The sequence below is a fragment of the Cyprinus carpio genome, chromosome A6 (assembly GCF_018340385.1).
Source record: "Cyprinus carpio isolate SPL01 chromosome A6, ASM1834038v1, whole genome shotgun sequence".
Taxonomy (NCBI): Eukaryota; Metazoa; Chordata; class Actinopteri; order Cypriniformes; family Cyprinidae; genus Cyprinus; species Cyprinus carpio.
The window spans coordinates 24,426,114-24,451,068 of record NC_056577.1 but is presented as its reverse complement, the minus strand read 5'-3'; the positions used below and the strand labels follow the sequence as shown (position 1 = coordinate 24,451,068).

The window sequence follows — 24,955 nt, the reverse complement described above, 5'->3', positions numbered from 1 at the left end:
AAAAAAAGAATTGTGACAAACTCAGAATTCAGAAAAAAAGTCAGAATTGTGAGATGCAAGTTCAGGATTAAGACAAAAAAGAAAAAAAGGTAGGATTGCAAGTTTAGATCTCGCAATTCTGAATTTTTATGAGATAAAAAGTTGCAATTACCTATTTTGTATTATTTATTTATTTATTTATTTTATCCCGTTGCAGAACCAACCTTCCAAAGCAATTTGGACAAAAATGCCATTATTATCCAGTCAGTATAAATGTATTCCAGTGAGCCCTATAATAAAACCTTTTAACATCAAAGTATGCATAGATAACTTCAAACAAACCAGTTCAAGACAAAAAGTGCATCAGTAAACATGTTTTTCTGTCTCTTCAAGGTGCGGAGGTAGAGAAGAAAGGAGGAGGGGCTTCTGAGTTTAAATATCCCTCATATGTCCAACACATAATGGGGTAAGTGACCATTCACATGCTTACACACATAAATGTACTACACACACTCACAGACTAGTTATAATTCTTTGCCCCTTCCTGTAGAGATTTTTTTCTGAACGTGTCGGGCAGCAGTACAGTGACAACATCCGCTGGATCCGTGAAGTTGGGAAACACAAGATGGTTAGAGTCACAGACATCCATTTCTAAATCACTACAATTTGTTTTCAATATTAATTTTGTAGTCAATTTATTTACGGATCAATTTTGAACTTATACTGACATCTAGTGGTGTGGATGCAGCATAACACAAATGCAAACATTTACTGATGCCATTGTGGAAATATGCTATTCACAGTCAGCCAAAATTAATTTGTTCAGTCGAGAAAGGTGTCCAATAATAGGCATGCCATTATGATTTTAAACATGTTTTAAAAGTGCTTTTAATATTTTTAAGATTAAAACTTTAGAATGTACTGGATCTTTTAGGTTGTGTGTTATAATAATGTTTTGTATGTTCGGGTTGCAGTTTGCATAGTAAGGTTTTTGTTTAGGTTGTGGGTTCACAGGCCTGTATTCTCTATTCAGACCAGCGAGGAAGAGTATCCATAGCCTTGGCAATAAACCAAGCCATTGCTAAGGGCAGAGTCTCGGTAAAGATACTGAAGTGTTTATACTACAGCACTTATTTAATTATGGTTCATTAATACACACTTTACAACATACTAGTTCAACTGTGTTTTTCCCCCCAAGCTCCAGTAGTCATCAGTAGAGACCACCATGATGTCAGCGGGACAGACAGCCCCTTTAGGGAAACCGCCAATATTTATGATGGCTCAGACTTTTCTGCAGGTACAAACAGACACAGACATACAAGTGAATTGTGAAATGACATTTTATAATAAACCTGGGATAGACTAAAGTCTAACTGAAATATGATATTGCACTGAAGTGCAACAGAATGAGTGTCTAGTATGAACACACTTTCACACACCAGAAAGAAAAAAAAATCAGTTCACAGGTAACATAAGTACTGTTCTATTCAGTCAGTTTGGACAAAGGAATGCTTCCTGTTTAAAATAATACATAGTCAAATATATTAAAGTCTAAGATTACACTGAACTAATGCATTATTTACAGATACTTTTGTATCTTATAAATGAAAACAATTGCTCTGTTATTGTTTTGAATAAAGTATTTGAGGTAATGGATCAACCTGATGTGTGTTTATGTTTATAAATAATACGCTTCCATAAAGTTAAAAATGGTGCTGAATGTAAGTCACAAAGGGGGCCAAATATTATAAGTTAATTTTTGGCACTGGTGTTGCAATAGTACATGTCAAATGGTATTATTGTAGTATCATGCTATAAAAAATATTTGAGATGCAACTGAATTTTTTCTCTCTCTGTGTTAGTATCTAATATAATTTAATTAAAGTAAAAGATGCTTCAGTAAAGTCCATGACTGTCTTAAGTCAAAATGAAGAGAAGCTTTCATCTTTGAGGAAGAAGAATGGATGTCATGGATACACATGTAAACATGCCACCCATAGACTAGTTATTTCACAGCTACATTTACAGAAGCGAGTGGCGTTTTATAAAAATCCTGCCATATTCCATTTTAGCTTAATTTTATTTGAATAGCTATTTTTTAAACAATGCCAAAAAGTCCAGTATTAGGAACGGAGTGCTTACTGGGTGACCCGACGTTGGAAGAGGAATTCGGGCGGTTAAAAAAGCGAGATTTGACAGAGACGTACCTATTTCAAGTGGCATGTGGTTCTTTGGGATCACAGAAATGCAGTGGTGGTGCCCTTAGGAAGCATATGATGGATAAGATAAAAATATCAACTCGTCCACAGCCGAAACAACTAGACGCTCAACCTTCTATACCTGCATCTGCCCGCAGAGGCGCCGCCGAGTCCTACTCGCGTGTCCCTGGAGGCAAACCCGCGGAGCACCCGGACTGGATCAGGGACAGGAAAGCGTTCAGAGAAGCGCTTGAAGGGATGGGGGACCTGCGCAGATGGCTCCACAATAAACCCATTCTTACCGACTTGGAGGTTCTCGTTATGGAACGAGAGAGACAAGCTAAGCGGATGTCATCACTCCCTCCAGAAACATGCATTGTTCCATCAGCACCAGATGCTGTCACTGTAGGAACATAACCTGATAATGAAAACTAGATGGAAATGTGTAGTGCCTCTAGAAATGCCACAACTAAAAATATTATATAAAAAAAGAATGACAAATTATTAAACCAAATATTTTATCCAAATACTATTTTTGGAAGGGTTTTCAAATTTCTCAAATTTGTCTTTATATCATAGTCTCCGCGCGAGCTTAGACGTGAAGTTGAAGAAGTGAACAGCTTTCTGTGCATGTGCGAACCCTGCAACCTCTCCAAACTCTTGGACTGGAACAAGACTGGTAAATTACAGCGTGTAGACCTCTGTGCTCAATTTAAGAAGGTGTGCATTTACATCTCTGGCAGTACATTTATTTTTCAGTTTTTGCACAGACTTAAGATTGAGAACACTGTCGAAACAAACAGAATGCATATGTTCTGGTTTGTTTGTAGGAAGGCTTCTTCATACAACCTGAGCGGTTGAATGTGCTGATGTCCTCTTTGAATAGTAAAGATGGAAACTCAGTAACTGTTGAAGACCTGTCTGCTGGTATTCAGGCCTGGAGCAGAAAGCATCAGGAAAATGAAGATCAGCAAACAAACCCAGGTATATCTTGGTCCGGGGATAAAGATAGGGACAAAAACTTGTCCAAGTGCAAAGGTGTAATTATGAACATTAATTGCTTTCAGTGTGCAACATCATAAGGTATTGCATATTTATGTTTAGGTCATTGGAATGCAGACTGTGAGAAAAGGATTGGGTCGAGACATTATCTTCCAATACGTGGAGAGGAGAAAGATGACCAGGTACAGCAACATAAACATATAAAAACAAATATCAAAGTACTGCTGTATTACCGTCGGAGACTGTCACAGTACCATGTTCCTACCGAATTACTTTTTTTTTATAAAGGCTGTTAAAACTATATTATCACAAAATTAAAATCCTTAATAGTTTTTGAATATAATTTATGTTAATTACATGATCAAATTGTCTGTTGAATTATGCTACATATCCAGTAGAGCTCTTTGAATGTAAACATTTCTAGGAGGGCATGCAGGATGTGGAGGTGTTAGCGATCATGCGGAGAGTTCTGGCAGCCACCAAGACCTCTTGCCCTTCTTCTCTGAGTGGCCCTGTGGGTAGAGAAGTGGATCGTTTCAGGAGACTTTGTTTCAGAGAATACCTGAAATCACTGGAGCAATGCCAACAACAAGCACTTAATGTGAGCCAGGCCACACTACAGAAAGGTATGTTATATATAAACTATTGAAACTGCACATACACACAAGCACATATAAAGACAGCATATTAAGCCATTGTAAAAAGAATGATGAATATAAATGCAACCTGAAAGTCTATCTTTCTCCAAGTCCTGTTGTACCCTGGTGACATGAGCATGTCTAGCATCTTCAAATTGGGAGGGAAAGGTCACTTCAGGATAACCAAAACTCATCAAGCTGAAGGTGGAGCACATAAGGGCCACAAAAAGATGTAAGTCACTGTATGATGAAAAATCTACTAATCAGGACCAGGACGAGGAGGTTTATATGTTATGACCGGTTTTATTTATTTATTTTTGTTAAGTTTTATGACATTCAAAAGATTGAGTTAGTAAGAGGTTTTTTTTTTTGCTTTTATTTAGCAAAGATATATTAAATTGATTGAACGTGTCAGTAAAGACTTTTACATTGTTAAAAAGATTTCTGTTTAAAATAAATGCTATTCTTTTGAACCTTCTTCATCAAAGAGTTGTATAAAAATGAAAAAATGGATAACGGTTTCCACAAAAAATATTCAACAGCACAGCTATTTTCAGCATTGGTAATAGGCTTATAATAAAAAAAATGTTTCTTGAGCACCAAATCAAATGATTTCTAAAGGATCATGTGACACTGAAGAGTGGAGTATTGCCTGCTGAAAATTCAGCTTTGCCATCATAGGAATAAAATACAAATTGTTAAAATATATATAAAAAAATAAAATATATTTTAAATAATTGCAATAATATTTGACAATTTTACTTTTGTATTGTATTTTTGATCAAATAAATGCTGTCAGATAAATTATTTCAAAGATATAAAAAAATCTTACAGAGCCTCAGACTTTTGAATGGTAGGGTGTGTTTTAAATAAGAATGTTTGAATTTGGTTATATCTGTATATGTGTTGTAGGAAGAAGCAGCCGGTTTGCTGGGCGGACCCTAATGCTTTCTGGCCTGGAAGGGAAGATCATGTGCGCTTGTTCCTGCCTGTAATGACAAGCTCTCCTGCAATGGCTTTATTTCAGCGTATCGAAACTACTGTTTTGCCAAGTCCTGGCCACTGGCCTGTAAACCATTTAGGATACTCAACCTCTGGAGACATAGAAGCTCGCAAAATGTACACCCTCTAGAATAACTTTTACCATATTGAATGTCTGTATTAAATAGGACATTGTTGTTCTGACTTTCTAAAAAGCGAATTTGTGCCATTAGTTTGCATGCACAAGCGTTGAAGTAATAGGTGCGTTGATATTTTTGGCTGCACAGGTTTTATTTTGTCACTCAACATATTCTCATCTGTGACAGATTGAACTAAAACAGTCATGTTCGATTTAATAAATATATTATATTATTATAAAAATTTCTCTCAATACTTTTTTTTTTACAATATGAAGTGTGAATGTACACATGACTTGTGTGTGTTGTGTGAATAGAGCCCTGTTTCTGTATTCCTGATACCAGGGTATTTGCATTAGGAAGTACAAAGCAGAGTGACTTGTTTGATGATATAGATCAGGACACCTGTGAGTTAAAAAAAAAAAAAACAGAGCGAGCACATTGTAGCAGAGAGGCAGCAAAGATAGAGGACAAAGAGATGTCACAAATTTTGAGTTCGCTCCTGTCGACGCGTGAGAACGGTCTTCTCTTCAGTTTACTAAGCCATGACTGTAGTGTGAGTTCACTTTTTTAAATCCTTTTCTCATCCCTTTATCCTATTTGTTTTGTTATATATCACCAGATACCATAATTATTTTTACAATAAAGCATACTGTGAATTACTGTTATTGCACTTCCATAATTCACTAGTAGAGTGTGTTGTTGAGATGTATGTCATTCTCTGAAATAAGCTTTTAGTTTTCATACGTTTTATTTCAGCTAATTGTCAAGGCAACATGTGACATTTGCAACAACTTGATGTTCAAAAATAACTAAAACTAAAAAGGAGATTAAACAAACAAATAAAAATGACTTTAAACAAACAAATAAAAATGACTTTAATTAAAAATTAAAATGAACTGAAATTAAAATGAAAACTCAAAATAGAAAAATAAAAATCTAGTATCTGAACAATACTAGAATAACATTCACTGGGACATCCAAACAAGCTCTACATTCTCTTTCCTTGCCCTTTTTTACGGAATAAACAACCTGATCCTAACTACTGACCACTGGTTTTTCTGGTTTGTAGGCAGAAAACATAGTGGTTATTTAAATTATTCATTCAGTCATAGGACAGACACATACAATTGTTTTTCAACTATGCAAACTTATGCAAACGGCACATTTTGGAAAAAATGCATATTTGTACAGACAAAATGACATTGTACAACCACACCACTGACTGCACTGTCTGCAGTGCGGCTGGATCTGTATTTGTGATTAAATATGTATTAATTAAAAAATCTATATATATTGTGTCTATGTGAATATGCACTTATGCACATACATTCAAAGTATACATTTACAGACACACTGTTTATGTATTAGTGTGTGTGTGTGTACATTACAGGTTTTAGCATGTGCTATTGTCCAGCTGGTAATGGCAGCCCCTCCACAGAAAAAGGAGTGGAAAAGTCACAGTTTTGGAGTTTTATGTCTGATGCAAGATAAGTCTGTACATTCAACATTCATGAGACTCTACTGTCTTAAGGTGAGGCTAACAGATGTTACAGAAAGAGCAATTTTCCTTGGAATCAAAATTTATTGGAATCAGCAGAAGTAGTTTCAGAAAAAAAAACATTAAAACAGTTCATATATGATTTTGTGTACATTTTCAATTCTCTGCAAATATCAATACACACAATGTGCTTTTATAAATTTCATATCTTGTTAGTGGGATTACTCATTTGCTTTATTTATTCTCAGAAATCTCTTCTACAAAGTTTCTATTGTTTTTTGACCCATTTCCACCACTAGTTCATGTGCAGTGGTTCTGCTTTTGATTTTTAGCCCCTGTCTTCACCGCTGTGTGACCTTGGTATTTATTTTTCTCTTTGCAGAAAGCCAAGCTGCAATGGGAACAGGAGCTGTATACACCATTTGAGTACTCAGAAACTTGCCCTTATTTCCACACCTTCCCTGGTGATGTGAGTGACAAATTCACTGCATTGCATGTATGTGTACAAGCGTATTTATGTGCATCCGTGCATTCATAAGTGCATGTGGATCGAGATTTGCCCTCATTATGGAGATCAACCAATCATTAAATCTCACAACTGACTAAAAAATGCAAAAAAGTTTTTGTAAGGTTGAGGTTTAGGGCTTAGGGTGTATAAAATATTATTAGCTCAACAATAGAAAAGCAATAGAAGTCAATGAAAAGTCCTCATCATGATAAAAAAAACCATGTGCATGCATGCAGGAGTGTCAGATAGGAATAAACTTTGCGGATGAAGATGAAGCCAAGCAGTTCTACGCTGCTGTGCAGAAGCAGATCAGAGACAACAAAGGTCTGACACTTTGAATACTCCTTGGAAATTGCATGGAAATAATAAACATTGTGCCAATGAATGTTTATCTCTTTTCCAGCATCTCACTCGGGACTTACACGTAGATACAGTGTGGGGGCTGTTTCTGACTGGAAAGAAAAACTTGAAAATTGTCTTAGAGGAAATGAAGTGCACAAGAGGTGAGAAGTAAAACAGGGACAATCTGTGCTGAGATCTTATTACACTGTAAAAAAAAAAAAATAATAATAAATATATACACAGTGGTGTGAAAAATTGTTGGCCCCCCTTCCTGATTTCCTACTTTTTTGCATGTTTGTCACACTTTAATGTTTCAGATCAAACTAATTTAAATATTAGTAAAAGATAACACAAGTGAACACAACATGCAGTTTTTAAATTAAGGTTTTTATTATTTAAGGAAAACAAAATCCCAAACTACATGGCCCTGTGTTAAAAAGTGTTTGCCCCCTAAACCTAATAACTGGTTGGGCCACCCTTAGCAGCAACAACTGCAATCAAGCGTTTGCGATAACTTGCAATGAGTCTGTTACAGCGCTGTGGAGGAATTTTGGTCCACTCATCTATGCAGAATTGTTGTAATTCAGCCACATTGGAGGGTTTTCCAGCATGAACCGCCTTTTTAAGGTCATGCCACAGCATCTCAGTAGGATTCAGGTCAGGACTTTGACTAGGCCACTCCAAAGTCTTCATTTGGTTTTCTTCAACCATTCAGAGGTGGACTTGCTGGTGTGTTTTGGATCATTGTCCTGCTGCAGAACCCAAGTTCAATTCAGCTTGAGGTCATGAACAGAATCCGGACATTCTCCTTCAGGATTTTATGGTAAACAACAGAATTCATGGTTCCATTTATCACAGCAAGTCTTCCAGGTCCTGAAGCAGCAAAACAGCCCCAGACCATCACACTTCCACCACCATATTTTACTGTTGGTATGATGTTCTTTTTCTGAAATGCGGTGTTACTTTTACACCAGACGTAATGGGACACACACCTTCCAAAAAGTTCAGCTTTTGTCTCATCAGTTCACAGAGTATTTTCCCAAAAGTCTTGGGGATCATCAAGATATTCTCTGCCAAAACTGAGACGAGCCTTTATGTTCTTTTTGCTCAGCAGTGGTTTTCGTCTTGGAACTCTGCAATGCAGACTTTTTTGCCCAGTCTCTTTCTTATGGTGAAGTCATGAACACTGACCTTAACTGAGGCAAGTAAGGCCTGCAGTTCTTTGGATGTTGTTGTGGGGTCTTTTGTGACCTCTTGGATGAGTCGTAGCTGTGCTCTTGGGGTAATTCTGGTCAGCCAGCCACTCCTGGGAAGGTTCTCCACTGTTCCATGTTTTTGCCATTTGTGAATAACGGCTCTCACTGTGGTTTGCTGGAGTCCCAAAGCTTTAGAAATTGCTTTATAAACTTTTCCAGACTGATAGATCTCAATTACTTTCTCATTTGTTTCTGAATTTCTTTGGATCTCGGCATGATGTCTAGCTTTTGAGGATCTTTTGGTCTACTTCACTTTGTCAGGCAGGTCCTATTTAAGAGATTTCTTGATTGTGAACAGGTGTGGCAGTAATCAGGCCTGGGTGTGGCTAGAGAAATTGAATTCAGGTGTGATAAACCACAGTTTTAACAGGGGGGCAAACATTTTTGGATTTTTTTCCCCCTTAATAATAAAAACCTTAATTTAAAAACTGCATGTTGTGTTTTCTTGTGTTATCTTTTACTAATATTTAAATTTGTTTGGTGATCAGAAACATTAAAGTGTGACAAACATGCAAAAAAATAAGAAATCAGGAAGGGGGGCAACACTTTTTCACACCACTGTGTGTATGTGTGTGTGTGCATGTATATATATAAATAAATAAATAAAATATATATATATATATATATATATATATATATATATATATATATATATATATATATATATATATATATATATATATATATATATATAAACAATAATTTTTAGAGTATGTTTTACAAGAAAATTATATATCAGTCTTTATACTTAATTAAAAATTTGATTTTTAATTCAATGTATTACTTACCTTTTCTTTGAAATTGTGAGATTTACTAGCAATTTTTGAGTAAAAATTATGAAAAGTAAATCCTACTATATACAGTATATATATATTTTTTTATTTTATTTTTTTTTTCTTGTGGAGGCTAGTTGGATTCTGACTATTTGTGTTTTTTTGTTTGTGTAATTCTGCCCATAGCTTTTCCCTTAGAAGTGCATCTAGAGTTTCACACCGTCTTGATTCAAATGCAGCATTTCCACAGAGCAAACCAACAGTTGCTAACACAATGTCCAGCCAATCACATGACTCATCACAGACTCTCTCCAGTGTTAATGAAGAGTCTATGTCACTCGCCCAGAGGAAAGGGCCCCTCCCACCTATTCCCATTCATGCCAGAATAGCCACGTTGAAGTTTAACCCCAATGCTAGCATACAAAACTTTGACTCCACTATTCCCAAACCACCATGGGTGCCACCCCCTCCATCTTACCAGGCCCCTGCAGCCCCTCCAAGTTCAACTGTAAGTTTGTGCTCTCATATTGTATGATATACAGAAATGTTTGTAAATACCTTTTTAATGTAATTATATCTGAATGTGTTTTTTGTAGATTAAAGATCCCTACTCTGCTGGAATGAAGCAAAATTTTCATTATAATGGTAACTCATCTGTCTAAATGTAGTTCAACTCAGTTCTCCTTAAGGAATACTAAATATGTCAGACATGTTTCTATATTTGCAGCTGGCATCGAGGATGAATCTGGCTATTATGACTACCTTTAAAACCTCCATCCTTTTCATCAGATGGGACTTTATGACTGAGCAACAGCAGGATGTGGTCATGTTACCCCACACAAACTTCCACATGGAATATGTTTCTTTATTAACTATATCATAGGAATTTCTGCAGAACACCTATAGACTTTTTAAAAGAATGTTTAATGATGTAATCGAACCTAATAAAAACATAACAGTGGCTCAAACGGTTTCTGAAATTTACCCCCGGTTTCACAGACAAGGCTTAAACCTAGTCCCAGATTAAATGTGAGCTGCTTCAACTGAACGAAACTAATTGATCTTAAAACATATCAGTGCCTTTGTTTTGTCTCAAGATGCACACCAGTAATGTTTGTTTTCTAAGGCATGTTAATAAAAATTACTTAAAAGTCCTAATTGTACTATGGCCTAATCCTGGTTTAGTCTAAGCCGTGTCTGTGAAACTGGGCCAAAATATCAAACCAAATAATGATAAACCTCTTCTCTGAACTAATTTCACTTATACTTAGTTTAGTATTTTGTTCTTCCGATGCATTTTATTATGTTGGACAAGCAAGTGTCCAAATACTTTGTCTTAATTTTGAACAGTATATCTATTGTTTTAGAATTTAATAACTATAATAAATTCATTTTCGTTAAATGCTTTGCTTGAAAGTGTACTGTGTTATGTTGTAAATGGATATTCCTCCCAAAAATGATAATTCTGGCATCATATACATCGTCATTTCAAAACTGCATGTAGAACATAAAATACATTTTGAGAAATGTTGTTTCAGTGTTGTTTGCTTCCTAACATTCTTCAAAATATTTTATATACTGCAGAAGAAAGAAGTCATACAGTTTTGGTTTAGAACAACACGAGGGGGGAGTAAATGATGACAGAAGTTTCATTTATTGGTGGAGTATGCCTTTAAAAATAATTGACAGTTGGTTTGATATTTTATATAATACAATGACATTCACACATTTTAGGTGTGGTTTAACTATCCAAATATTTTTGGATATTATTTAGCATACTCCATTTACATTGGTACAATTAGTAAAGTGTTTTGTTAGAGGTTTGATGACAGTGTCAATGACAGCACAAAATGTATCATCACATTCTGCCCTTGGGCTTTTGATTTTAAATTGATTGTTAATCAATGTACATTTACAAGATAAACAGTACGTACAGTACAGTTACTGTAAGTGGATTAGAATAAGTGGATGTAGAAAAGGAGAGAGACATGTTGTCACTGTACTTCTCCATTATCCACAGCTCATTTTAATTAATCTACCCTTGAAAAGCAACTCATCTGGCATTACATAATGAAGCGAGTGCTAGGCGTTACTATGCCCTCAATCTGTTTCTCTTAAGTATGGGACTCCCATGTGGCTGTTTTTAGACGCACGTTATCTAAACACGCACGCAAATCCTGTATTTAAAAGCACCGCCAGCCGGTACGCTTCTAAATAATGTTTCCACGAACAACGGGGACAAACACAAGCTCTTCTACAAAGCCCGTGTCTGAACACGTTAGCTGCGCTGCTCTTTATTAGAACCTGGATGATGAGGAACTCTAGCCGCTTTCGAGGCGGACAAGACCGCGAAGGGACAGGTAAGACACGGCATCTCTCCTGCAGCAACCCTGCTTCTTTGCGGTCAGTTGTATTTGTCATCAGACCATATGAAACTGTCGAAACTGTACTTACATATTATATGGACGAAATAAATCTATCTATCTATCTATCTATCTATCTATCTATCTATCTATCTATCTATCTATCTATCTATCCTGATTGAAATATAATATTTTTGCATAACCAAAGCACTCACATAATTATTGTATCTTTAACAATGCTAGCACTGGATATGGGATTGTTGGCAACTGACAAAAATAATGATACTACTACAACTAATGATTTTGTGAACACTCATAATGTACATGTACTGTATTCAGTAGCTGAAAGCATGGTCGTTATTGTGCTATTCACTTGATTTGTAATGCATGAGGTAAACAAACCTTATATTCATTTCCCAAGAAGATTAAAGGGAAATGGAATGATTACACAAATTATTATTGATTTATAATATTTTGATTTTACAATACACAGACTCATGTATTTTGTCTCTTGCTGACATAAATTTATATTATGTTCAAATATATTTAGCAGCATGGGTTTAATGAGAATTTGCAATGATGAAATGCAGACACTCCTGGTCTTATTATGAGATAATACAGCTAGCATGAGTATGCATGCAAGACAAATTGGTCAAAGGGATGGATGTTAGAGTGGGTGATGAGAAATTGTGGGATTTTTTTGTTTGTTAGTTTTGTTTTGTTTTTTTGTGGGTGTGTGTCCAAAAGAAAACCAAACCACAATACCAAACTGCATTTTAACCCTGCTTACCATAGTCAGAGCTGCAGCTGCACTGTCACCCGAAAGAAAATCAAACCACAATACAGATGTTACTTTGTACTGTGCATACAACCCCCTTAATATATTCTGTTTTAGTATGCTGATTTAGTTTGAGATAAAGGGGTGAACAGGGGTTTTCGGAGCAGTTCTGATTAGGGTGTGTCAGTAATGACCCTATTGGTGGGTGGGTTACTATGGTAACACACCATGGCAAAATATTTTAGGCCTTTATGTAAGTGCTAATAAATCTTTCTGTGCTCTGTGACCCATGCTATTAATCTCTTTCTGTGTTTATCTATGCTTCCCTGATATATCTGTCTTCTTCTATTTGTTCTCTCTTTCCTTCTATATTTTCTTTTTTTTGTGCTGTATATCCACAGAGAGCTGTTCCTCCTGTGCGTTCTCATTTTCCTTCTCCTTATGTTGTTTATTTCTTGAGCATGTGTGGCACACTTTCCATCCCGGTCTTGCTTTCTCTCCCTCCCTGGTTATCTGTGTGAAAGTTCAGCTTCATTCCTCCAATCCAATTTAAGGATTCAGGTTCGGCTCTGTTGTATCTGTCTGCGTTTGTGTATATAAGTTGTGCCATGCCTACTGAAATTGTATGTTGTATGTGCAAAGTCTGTTGAATCACAAGCTGCATACTTGATGCCATTTCAGCCCACTCACATACACAGAATGCTCTCATCTGTTTCTGAGTTCAAAAGGCTGTGATATTACAGGCTGCTAAGTGGGTGGTTGAAATCTAGGGTAAAGGGAAAAGGGAAAAATCTAATTTTGAATAAAGTGCTTGATACTACTCTGAAAACTATATTATTTTGGTAATAACTGAACCTTTTGTCATTTTAAACAAACTGTTTTTTTTTTGGGTTAAAGAGTAATGCTTTATGACAGAATATGTTTTCTAGACAATTTTAAAGAAACAAAGAAAGCATTAATTTTGTTAAACTAAAAAGAATTTAATAGTGACATCTTTTCCAAAATTTGACGTGACATACAGCCAAGTATGGTGACCCATACTCAGAATTCATGCTCTGCTTTTAACCCATCCAAAGTGCACACACACAGCAGTGAACACACACCCGGAGCAGTGGGCAGCCATTTATGCTGCGGTGCCCAGGGAACAGTTGGGGGTTCGGTGCCTTGCTCAAGGGCACCTCAGTCGTGGTATTGAGGGTGGAGAGAGCACTTTATATGCATTCCCCCCACCTACAATTCCTGCCGGCCCGAGACTCGAACTCACAACCCCTTGGATTGCAAGTCCGACTCTCTAACCATTAGGCCACGACTTTCCCTTCCCTTGTGCATATTACAAACCATCAGATCATAACACTCAGGGAACAGCACTGCTTATTTTCCTGTAGTTATCAATGATTCTATTCTATTTATGTTCTTGTTATTTCCCAAAGGATGTTGTTAAAAGACTTGTACTTGTTCCTTCTGAACTTGATAATGTTATCTGTATCATGCTAAAAATAAAGACTGAACTGAGATTTTTTTTTCTTCCCTAAAACAAACTTGTTGATAACATTACAAACATTCATATTGACATAAATAGTATAAATTACAACAGATTTAGCTATGAGTTACTATTGTGAAGATGCATCTATCTATCTATCTATCTATCTATCTATCTATCTATCTATCTATATATATATATATATATATATATATATATATATATATATATATATATATATATATATATATATATATATATAAAATTTTCATTATAGGCAATTTACATTCATATTATATTAATTCAAGCAAGTTATTGTTATAAAACTTTATATAATGTATAAAGTATAATCACATAATGTAAATATGTTAGGGATCTAATCAAATTCTGATTGAAGTTATTATTAACAAGAATTTATAATTATATTATATACCAAGATTATATAACTATATTATATTACCAATAATTTATAATTGGGGTCCCGGATTGGCTGAGAGCCTGAGTCGGGGTCTTTGTTATTTAATGAGACTAACTTGCCTACCTTTTTTGATTTCACTTTAAGGCTACACATGCATGATTCAGTATTCAACCACAAGATGGCCCAATTGCCCTGGTTGTCTTGCTGAACCATTATCTGTTGAGGAGCCAGGATATCCTCTGTCCCTGCAGCATCTGCGCAAAAAAAAAAAAATAAAATAAACCTTTCCTTTACTCATTTAAATACACTTTTACTAGCACTAAACCTACTCTATGTTTGGGTAAAGCTGACCTTTTGATCTACAGGCTTATAGTTGTGCTTGAAACTATTTTGTGGACAGATATAAATTATGCATATAAATTGTCACATTTTAATTTACCTTTTTTAATGATTTGGACTGGATGATGCAGGAAAAGTAGCAGAGAATAAGAACAAGTGATAGGAACATATGGGAAGCATATGGGAACATGTCTAATGCTAATATTAGCTAATATTTCTGACTATATATAGGCTAATGTATGTTAAATGTAGTAGCCAGTATGCATTATTATGCCTAGTAAACATATACATAAGCTATATGCATAGCCAGAAATATTGCTCATGGTGGACTAAAATCAGTTTTCATACTTGACACTACAGTATTTCCTAAAACCATGTTTCTATGTATTTCCAAATGAACATGATACTGATGTGCAGGCATCTCGCACTATACAACACTTATGTAAGGCAATAGAAAACATTTGTTGTTGTTGTTGTTGAAAGCACAACATTTCTGCTTCCATTGGTGAACCTGTACTTTCTATGTATATATTTAAAGGGCAAAGGTATTAGTAATATTATGCAGGTGTTTGGTGGCGAAAAAGAACAGAACGTTCTTAAACTCAAAGATGTTTAACTTGCTGTGCCCCTCTCAGCGCACGTCTCCTCGTGAAGTCTCTCTGCTATTCTATTGGTTGACGCCTTGCTGTCGAGGGGCTTTGATTGGGTAAAGACATATCAACATTTACGACCCATGTGCACTTCACGTGAACAGCAGCAGAAATGTTTTCTCAAACGTCTACGAGCAATTCGGAACATCTTGTTTGCCCCTTTCTTCAACCCTTTTTTTATTTTTTTAGTTTGGCCACATCATTGAGTAGTTTTACGGTAGATTAGATAAAATGTCTTATTTCTAGTGTAAATTGTGTAATTTTCAGCGCATGCCCTCTAACCAAATACTATAATGATCAAAACACTTGATCGAGTTTAACAAGGTCGGAGAGTTATTATGCTTTTGCATATGCAATGTACCGCTTGTTATTCAGTGAAAACAAAAAAACAAAACACGGTGAATATATGTAATAAAGAGCAGATGAGCTTCCATTGTGGAGCGATTAAGAAATAACATGAGCCATTAAGAGTCATGTTAAAGAAAACATTATTCTAACATTATTCAGCGTAATCGGTATTCCGTTTGATATAATCAGCTGTTTTAATCTAGTCACTAGTGGCTGCATAATCTGCTTTGAATAGATTTTTAAAATGAAGTCATCTAATTTTTATTTGCTAATGTAATTTGGCTTTTAAAAACGAATGTGTCCATGCAAGTGGTATTTAGGCATTGCTTAATTATGAAACTGTCAACTTTGGTTTAATATAAACCGATTTTTTTTTATACGCGCGCGCGATTTTTGCTGGTATTACGGTACAGTCGGTCATTGATATCGCTCAGCCGATATGACACACAGTCCTCCGTGACCAGCTGTGTTCTCTCAGTAGAACAGGCGTTCATCTCTAACGAACCTGGTCATGATAAGACAACCAGGATGAGTTCCACCGAAGATATTATAATGGCGATTCCCAGAGAGCTCACACAAAACCCACTGCGAAAAATATGGATGCCATGCAAGAACGGGCTACCGGAAAAACACATTTCTCAAAAGAGAGGTAACGTTATGCTTGCTTTCTGCAAATGCCAGCGTTTCACGACTACGATTGATCAGAGACAATGCGGTTATGTGTATCAGATTATGGGGTTTGTTTTAGATGCAGCTGTCCCAAGCGTTCTTATCGTTACATTTTACGATACTTGCCTGGTTACAATCGCATCTTTTAGGTTTTACCTCTGGTTAAGTACAAACTTAGCAGAATTCGCGTGTGTTGTGTCTTATGGGTTTGTTAAAGTCACCATCTGGAGTTGAGTAATACAGTGTTGTTGGGTGCGGAAGTAATGGTGTTATGTTCGGTTATTTAGGAAGATTTTGACCACATGTGCTTTTTTGTTGTCTCATTGATTGATTTATCATGTAATATCTATTAATACTCATAAATTACATGATCAACATTGTGCTTTGTGGGCATGCATCTAGCACATCAAGCACTAAAATGTAAGTAACGTTACCAGACTAAGTTAGGCGCAGACAGGAATGATGCAACCAGAATGCACCGAAATCTCTTCAGCCTCAGATATAACGCACTGGTTAGGTTAAGTACAGTAAGCTACCTTGAATCTTTGATCTAAGCTCTGTGGTATTTAGGAACATTTTTTTCACTCAGTGTCTTCTCAGGCTTTGTTTTGGCAAATGCTTGCAAGAGTAAACACTTGAGTGTTTATGAATAACGTGTCCAGTGCGTCACACCAAGCCGAAAGTGCTGTATCACTATTAAACTCCTCTCCTTCCGTATGAGTATTTACTTAATTTATTAATATCAACTCGGCATCATGAGCTTATCAGCTGAATATTTTGTGCTGTGAGATACCAGCATAGCTCGAGCATGTTTTCGGCACCGGTACAGTAGCCGCGTGCATTGTCTTGCGTCGCTATCGTTCTATTGCCTGAGCCCTGACTGGAGACGTTCTCTGATTGGTCAATGGCGCATCAACACTCGCAGCCCATGTGTGCAGCGTGTGAACAGCAGAAGACCCCCGTTGCTCCCTAAACTCATGTTAATCAGCTCATTGTCCCTGTCCTGAGAGAATGCGACGTAGTGTTTTTAATTTATCTCATATTTTGATAAACAAATTGTAACAATTCATTACAGTCTGGTAAGTTTCTTGACTATGTATTTAATTAATTTCCTAGTCCACACTAAAAATCTGGGTGTTATTTTTTAGATTCCATTTCTAGGTCACCAGTCAAATAAACAAAGTTGCAACATTGATAATTATCCCTTTGAACATAATTTTTGAAAATATCACATAGTGGGAAGTGTGCAGTTTTTTCCCCCCCTGCTGTCTTGTTTTGAGTGAAAGATGTTTAAATGTGTTTTCCCCCCTCAGGAGTTTATATAAAAACTACTATTTCATTCTGTCCTATCCTAATTTGGTGAAATGGTCTACTTTTGTGGTTTTATTCCCTCTGTAAAATGAAGTGGTGTGGGTGGGATTTCAGGATTGTGATCTGACTTTAGGGATATCCTTTAAACTCCTTAGGGCCTGTTGCATTGAAAAGGCAAAAGGTAACTGTGCAAAAGTTGAGTGTTTTTCACGATCACTGTGGCTCCAAAGCTGCTGTCATACAGGATTTTCAGAGGAAGTTTATAGCCTTTTAAAGAGCAGGTTTGCTGAGCGAGGCCGATTCTCAAAGACTCCCTACTCTTGCAAGCATGAACGTACTTAATTATTTGCTGATTTTTGTGTAATTGGCAGATTTGTTTTGAACTCCATGAACCTTACATTGAAAGAGCTGTACTTGCAGCAAAAAACTGATGCTGAACACAATCTCAGTAGGATCCGTATTTGATTAGTCAGCAGAGAATTGACTGCATCAGGTACACCGTGCACATGATCTCTCAGTATTGAGGAACCTGATTCATGAGGCAGACATTGAGAAGAGCTTGATAACCATGATTTCATTTGTTGAAATGCAGACAATAAAAAGATCTTGTAATCTGAATAATATGTATCAGGAGGACTGACACAAATGTATGGAAAATAGCATTTAGATAAGTTTGTTACCTCGTATATTAATCAATAGATTTGTCTCAAACATACATGGATAAAACAGAATGCAGAAATGATTTGGTTTATGCCAATATCTGGTTGAATATAGTTGTTCCCCTGATTAACAATAGTCTCTGTCTGTATGGTTCGCTCTGTCAGATTTGTCATACTGACTGAAAATGAAACAAAGAGACACAGAACAGCTGATATTTACAGACACATTTTTATTCTCTCTCTCTCGCTCTGTCTCATGGCAGTTTGCATGACCAACTGTCCCACTCTCATTGTGACTGTGGGCCTACCAGCGAGAGGAAAAACCTACATTTCTAAAAAACTCACACGCTACCTCAACTGGATTGGTGTACCAACAAAAGGTACAGTAAAATGCACTCATACTCCTAAACATTTATACATCCAGTATACAGTGGGTAAATCTGTGTATTTATTTTGCAGAATTCAATGTGGGACAGTATCGGAGAGAATGCGTGAAAATCTACAAGAGCTTTGAATTCTTTCGCTCTGATAATGAGGAAGGGCTGAAGATAAGAAAGTAGGATTCAGCATTTTTTCATTTCAGCATGTATTGTTGTTTTCATGTGTTTTTGCTGTTGCTGTGTGTTTTGTGTGGTCATATGTCATTATTTATTTATTTTTTTTCTGTTTTCAGGCAGTGTGCTTTGGCAGCACTCAATGATGTCAGACAGTATCTCAGTGTTGAAGACGGCCATGTTGCTGTGAGTAGTTTTGCATTTCCATTCATTTTATCCCACTGATTTATAATTTATGTACTAACACAACCCTTATTTTAAATTGTAGTAATATTACACAGTATTTCAAATTTTACTGTAATTTTGTTAGAGTAAATACAGCCTTGGTGAGCATAAGATACCCCCCCCCCTTTTTTTTTTCCGAAAACATTGAAACTTATGTTCTTTTTTTTTTTTCAGGTGTTTGATGCCACGAACACAACCAGAGAACGGAGGGCTACCATCATGAGATTTGCAGAACAAAATGGCTATAAGGTAAAAATTTGAGTAGTAAAGTGTTTCTTCTTGTTTTTAATTTCCATTTTATTTTACTATCCTCAAGTCTTGATGTTTTTAATTAGGTGTTTTTTGTGGAATCTGTGTGTGAAGACCCCAGAGTTATTGCAGAGAACATTGTGGTAAGGCAGTGATTCAGATATTGACAAGTGATTTGTAGTACTCCAGTGATTTCTAATGTTTTAATCATTTGTTCTAATCAGTGATGTCTTGACCTCAAGCATTTTTATTTTCAAGTACATTAATATTTATTTATTAAATTATCCCAGCATTAATTTTTCCCCTTTTTGTGTGTCGGAGAGCAGCAGGTGAAGCTGGGTAGCCCGGACTACACCGACCGCAACACGGAAGAAGCCATCCAGGACTTCATGAAGAGGATCAAATGCTATGAGAACAGTTACCAGCCACTGGATGAAGACCTGGACAGGTCAGAAATCTGATTTCATTTGTTTCCTCTTTCTTAGAATGTGATAGTGTATTCCATCTTAGAATAAATATAGCATCTTGTGTGTAGTTGCTTTAATGCTGTATATTTTGTCTTACAGAGAATTGTCATACATTAAAATAATGGATGTGGGTCAGCGGTATTTGGTGAACCGTGTACTGGACCACATACAGAGCAGAATCGTTTATTATCTGATGAACATCCACATCACACCACGCTCCATCTACCTCTGTCGACATGGAGAGAGCGACCTTAACGTCAGAGGTCGCATCGGAGGGGATTCAGGTCTGTCACCCCGTGGAAAAGAGGTGCGTTATGCTATATGTGTCTGTGAAAGATTGTCCATTGGTCATTTGGATTTCACCATCTCTTTCTTTTCTCATATGTCTCAGTTTGCTCAGTGTCTAGGGAGGTTTATACAGGATCAGAATATAAAGGATCTCAAGGTGTGGACGAGTCAGATGAAGCGGTCCATTCAGACCGCTGAAGCGTTGGGTGTACCATATGAACAATGGAAAACCCTCAATGAGATTGATGCTGTAAGCGTTATATGACAGTGTTCTCTTTGTAATTCCATTTAATAGTGCCAAGTGAGTGACTTTGAACATGTGTGCAGGGTGTTTGTGAGGAGATGATGTATGAGGAGATCCAGGAGCATTATCCTCTGGAGTTCGCCCTCAGAGACCAGGACAAATATCACTACCGCTACCCTAAAGGAGAGGTGTGTTGAAAAACTATATTTACAACTAACTAGAAAGTAACCTCATTAAATCTGAGAAATTGTAACATTGTCGCTCTTTACAGTCTTACGAGGATCTTGTCCAGCGATTGGAGCCCGTCATAATGGAGCTTGAACGTCAGGAGAATGTTTTGGTTATTTGTCATCAGGCTGTTATGCGTTGTCTGCTTGCTTACTTCCTGGACAAGAGTGCAGGTGTGTAGATAAGGGCATGCTTTGGTAAATGAAATATTAGCATGTTGTTATGATCTTTTACCTTTTCTTTTGCCTTCCAGAAGAGCTGCCGTACCTGAAATGCCCCTTACACACAGTCCTGAAACTTTCTCCTGTGGCCTATGGTGAGAAACTCATCTCTCTCACACACTGAGCATGTGCACAGCGTATACTTGGTGCTTCAGCAAAAAATGAAACTGAACATCATTGATCATGTGAACGGAGCCCTTCACGTTATATGCAAGGGGGGAAAACAAGGTATTTTGGCCACAAATTATTTATCAAAGAATTTATTTTATTATATATTATCAATATATTATATTGTAATATTATTAAATAATAATAAAAAATAAAATAATTAAATAATATTTTAAAATTAAGGCCACAACTTAACCAAATAAAAAAAAGTGAACTTATTGGATACAATTGATCTAAAACAAAGTAATTAAATGCCAATGATTTCACAAAAATGAGGGAATGAATTAATAAAACATGTACACAAATTAAGTCGTAGGAATAAATTCTTAATTTGTGGCCATGTTATCTTTCCATACAGTGGAAGAAGAGGATGGGGACTGGGCTGTCAGAAAAAATTACTACGTTGACATTATGTAGTCAAGAATTCTGACTTGTGTGATAGCTTTTTGTAAGGAACAGTCTGAAATAAAATCATTATTCACTGATTTTTTTTTCTTTTATTTTTGAATGTACTGTCGCTGTAAGACTACCTTGACCATAAATGAGTAACAAGTTGTTCTGCACTGTCCTGTTCTGTGTGAAACAACAGCACTGACAGTAAAAACCATTGAGTGATTCAACACGAAGAACAGAACAAGCAGTGCCGAACTTAATGTAGTAGTTTAATAAAGCCAAAAATGAATCCGAGAGGTTTTTACTCAGTTATGGCAATGATTTTTGAAACCAGTTCACAGACTCGCTGAGAAATTAACAGCCCTTGGGAGCTTTTCCCACTGGTGTTTTATTTGTTGAAGAGCTTATTTAATTACCTGGAAACTCTTGAAATGTACTTGAATGTAACCTAGATTCTGTCCTGCACTAGGCTGTAAAGTGGAGTCGATCTATCTTAATGTGGAGGCGGTGAACACTCACAGAGACAAACCTGAGGTGAGAAAACCAGGCAGTCATTTTACATATATAAATATTCATTCTAATGGTTAAAAAAAATCATAATAAATTCATCCTTTTACTATGACAGAATGTGGACATTTCCCGTCTACCAGAAGAGGCTCTTCTCACTGTTCCACCCCACTACTGACCTATGACCTCACATCCTGTACATCAGCAACACTCCATCAGGCTGTTCCATCCTTTTTATGTGACTCCTCTGTGTGTTTGGAAACATTGGGCAGAAAGTCAGTTCTGAGTCTTGAAGATGAGCAACTTTTGGCCTCATATTTGTATTTTCTCTCTTCTCAATTGCCACATAGGTGACTGGAATCCAGTTATTGATTAATAACCCTAGTGTTGGGGTGCGAGTGTGTGTGTGTGCACGTATGCATAGTGTAGGTCTGCGCTTGCTTTTGAGGCTGGCACAGAGCACATTTGAAGGCAATTCAAGTTTTCTTTCTATAATTTTCTACTGAAGACTTTTGCTGGAATCATTAACATTTTGTAAGTGAAACTAAATGATCATTGCTGTTTATTTAAAGGTTGTTTTTTTTTTTTTCCTTTTGATTTTGATTTGTTTCCTGGCTTCATATTTCCTGGCAATATTTTACATCTCAAGCATTCACATACAAGAGTTTAAATTAAGTGCTTTGGCTGTCATCTAACACTAAATGCTATTCATAAAAAACAGAATACATGACTTGGTTTAAAAATATTAATCTGCAGACATGAACTTTACTTTGTACAGTGCTGAAACCACCTTGATGTTGGAGGTCCTATCAGAATTGTGACAGGTGTTTAAAAAAAACAACTGTCAATTAGGATGCTCAAAATGTAGCAGGAAATTTTCAAATATGTTATCTCTGTTATGTGTCCAGAAAAAAGCAAAATACGATGTTTACATTTCTAAAGCCTTGTTACAATAGTTTTTTTTTTTTACTTTATGGTCTATACAGTCTGTTTATGGAGATAAAGTGAGTATTGTTTTCATCTCAATTATTGTCTTGTTTATTACCAGGGCTGTCTTTTTTATTTTTTGAACTGAGAACCGAATATGAAGAGCTCTGTGAATTGTGATTTAATCTGTCCTGTGGGTCTCTGTGATCGGTAGGACTGACTATGATAATGTTTGTGAAGCTCATGGTTCTCAAATTTGACGCACAATGTCACATTTTCTGGAAATACTATCATTAAAACATTCTGTCATCAACCAAGTTCTCCTGAATTATTTATACATATTGGCGTCTTTATAGCAGAGATGTTGATATACCGCGGAATGTTAACCCATCTTTTAAAGGCAATTTAGTCTCACTCATTAATAGTTCTAGAAACTTAAATGTGTTTTTTTTTTAACATTCAGTGTAGGTGTTTATTAACCCTTCCACATGAGTGTCCATCTCAGCAATAGAAATTCTAAGCTAAGAGACATATCTGAACATCAAAATAAATAATTTTTATATATATATTTATTTTTTAAAAAAATATATATATAAAAACTTCACACATTATATTACTCTCAAACGCAATCCGTTTTGATAGAAAGGTGTGAAGAAATTCAGAGGGACATTATTCTTAAGAACCACTCTGTGAAAGCTTCCTATAATACTACACTCATACACAGTGCAAACATAGTTTCTGAAGTGATCACATTGGTGCTTAAAAAAATTAATATAGCACTTCATACAGCAATGAGGCTCAAAATGTCATGATTGGAGTCTTGAGTGAGCGTACATGTCCAAGTATCACCAGACATGACCTTCACCAGATATTATCATATTACGATAACATAACAGCATGCGGTTTTAAGGCTATGACGGTGTGACTGCATATATGCTGTGATGATGCTCCATAATGTCAGTCAGACATCAGGCCCCACCTCTCATGCCGGCTGCTGTGGGTTGATGTTGAGGTGGGCGGGGTTTCCCAGCAGACCAATCCGCTGCTTGTATTTCCTCTGTTCAGTCATCTGAAGATTGACAACAGGGATGAGCTCAGTCAATCGCAATTAACTTATACACACCTCATACCCCAGTTTGACAGCTTATGACACCTCTGCAATTTAGTTACAGTACAAGCGTTCCATCTGTTTTTAAGAATAATTTGGCAGAGTATGTAGACACACCTTTATAAAACTAGTCAAACACAAACCTGCTCTTTGAGCTCTGTGAGCTGATTGGTCAGGTTGGAGACCAGCCTCATTGTGGACTCTAGTTTCTCCTGCAAACTACGCAGTTCATTTTGTTCACCCTCACCATCGCTGCTGACCAGTGACATGGCCCTCATACGTGGAAACCAGTCCAGATTGTGTTCCTGAATAGGGGTTAAAGAGGTCACGCTACTGATAAACAATATGACAAGGATAAATCATGATGTTATGATTTTATCAAAGCGTGCCTTGTGTAGAAAAGGCACAATCTATGTAAAATACCTTACAATGCTATGGGTAAATCTATAGATTTCAAGTCGACATATATATATATATATATATATATATATATAAATATATATATATATATATATATGAGCTTCAGCTTGATTAGTAACAGACTGCAAATGAAAATATTTAAATGTCTTGTCGTAAAAGCTTCCTGTTAATGTCAAAGTCATCATCATGTATGTTCTCACCTTGATCATCTGAGCGACGTAGCTCTCAGGGCCTGTGTATTCAGTGGAGTCCTTGACCCGCACCAGCACAATGAAGTACAAGTAATGCCACAGGTTGTGCTCTTCCTTGATGTGCTCCTCAAATGTCACTGTTTTATTATCAAACTTATCTCTCTCCAAACCTGGGTGAACAAGCAAATAACACAAAAAATAAATAACCCAAACACATGTGAAGGTGTATATATAGTTTATTTGTGCATCTCATCTCACCGCAGATGAAACATGTGGTCTTGAGGATCTCCTCTTTCCTCTGCTTCTCACTTCTCAGATCAGCAAACGTATCAATGATAACACCAAAGATCAGATTCAACACAATGATGATCACCAGGAAGAAGAACAGAAGGTCGTACACAACCCGTGCGGCAAACAGATGCTCCTGCAAGCACA

The 24,955-nt window shown here is 36.4% G+C and overlaps 4 protein-coding genes across 9 annotated transcripts in view; 3 read left to right on the top strand and 1 right to left on the bottom strand.

The window, feature by feature from the left end:
- Positions 1 to 1,936: 1,936 nt before the first annotated feature.
- Positions 1,937 to 5,096, top strand: si:dkey-197j19.5 (EF-hand calcium-binding domain-containing protein 12). The gene is made up of 7 exons (XM_019084605.2): positions 1,937 to 2,582; positions 2,757 to 2,897; positions 3,008 to 3,161; positions 3,282 to 3,361; positions 3,604 to 3,805; positions 3,929 to 4,049; positions 4,730 to 5,096. Exons 1-7 carry the CDS (start codon positions 2,085 to 2,087, stop codon positions 4,947 to 4,949), a joined length of 1,416 nt encoding a protein of 471 aa, XP_018940150.1. The 5' UTR covers positions 1,937 to 2,084; the 3' UTR covers positions 4,950 to 5,096.
- Positions 5,097 to 5,263: 167 nt separating this feature from the next.
- LOC122145335 (neural Wiskott-Aldrich syndrome protein-like) lies at positions 5,264 to 10,777 on the top strand. Its single transcript, XM_042758588.1, has 8 exons — positions 5,264 to 5,491; positions 6,329 to 6,469; positions 6,819 to 6,905; positions 7,181 to 7,268; positions 7,348 to 7,447; positions 9,502 to 9,823; positions 9,912 to 9,960; positions 10,043 to 10,777. The coding sequence occupies exons 1-8, from the start codon at positions 5,414 to 5,416 to the stop codon at positions 10,081 to 10,083; spliced, it is 906 nt and encodes a 301-aa protein (XP_042614522.1). The 5' UTR covers positions 5,264 to 5,413; the 3' UTR covers positions 10,084 to 10,777.
- Positions 10,778 to 11,523: 746 nt separating this feature from the next.
- Positions 11,524 to 23,114, top strand: LOC109067684 (6-phosphofructo-2-kinase/fructose-2,6-bisphosphatase 4). Of its 2 annotated transcripts, none has more exons than XM_042758587.1 (14): positions 11,524 to 11,675; positions 18,594 to 18,710; positions 18,790 to 18,886; positions 19,004 to 19,070; positions 19,284 to 19,358; positions 19,445 to 19,501; positions 19,685 to 19,806; positions 19,925 to 20,132; positions 20,217 to 20,363; positions 20,441 to 20,545; positions 20,629 to 20,758; positions 20,839 to 20,901; positions 21,837 to 21,901; positions 21,993 to 23,114. In XM_042758587.1, exons 1-14 carry the CDS (start codon positions 11,624 to 11,626, stop codon positions 22,050 to 22,052), a joined length of 1,365 nt encoding a protein of 454 aa, XP_042614521.1. In that variant the 5' UTR covers positions 11,524 to 11,623; the 3' UTR covers positions 22,053 to 23,114. The 2 variants fall into 2 exon arrangements, with proteins under 2 accessions (XP_042614521.1, XP_042614518.1); XM_042758584.1 differs by lacking the exon at positions 11,524 to 11,675 and adding an exon at positions 16,113 to 16,340.
- The window catches only part of LOC109067682 (inositol 1,4,5-trisphosphate receptor type 1-like), a 35,679-nt gene continuing 33,530 nt past the window's right edge, over positions 22,807 to 24,955 (bottom strand). For all 5 annotated transcript variants that reach the window (XM_042758579.1, XM_042758581.1, XM_042758582.1 and 2 more), the window contains 4 exons: positions 24,779 to 24,944; positions 24,530 to 24,690; positions 24,053 to 24,214; positions 22,807 to 23,870 (listed from right to left, as the gene is read on the bottom strand). In XM_042758579.1, the coding sequence (XP_042614513.1) occupies positions 23,784 to 23,870; positions 24,053 to 24,214; positions 24,530 to 24,690; positions 24,779 to 24,944 (576 nt within the window). In that variant the 3' untranslated portion in view covers positions 22,807 to 23,783. The remainder of the gene's footprint in view (positions 23,871 to 24,052; positions 24,215 to 24,529; positions 24,691 to 24,778; positions 24,945 to 24,955) is intronic.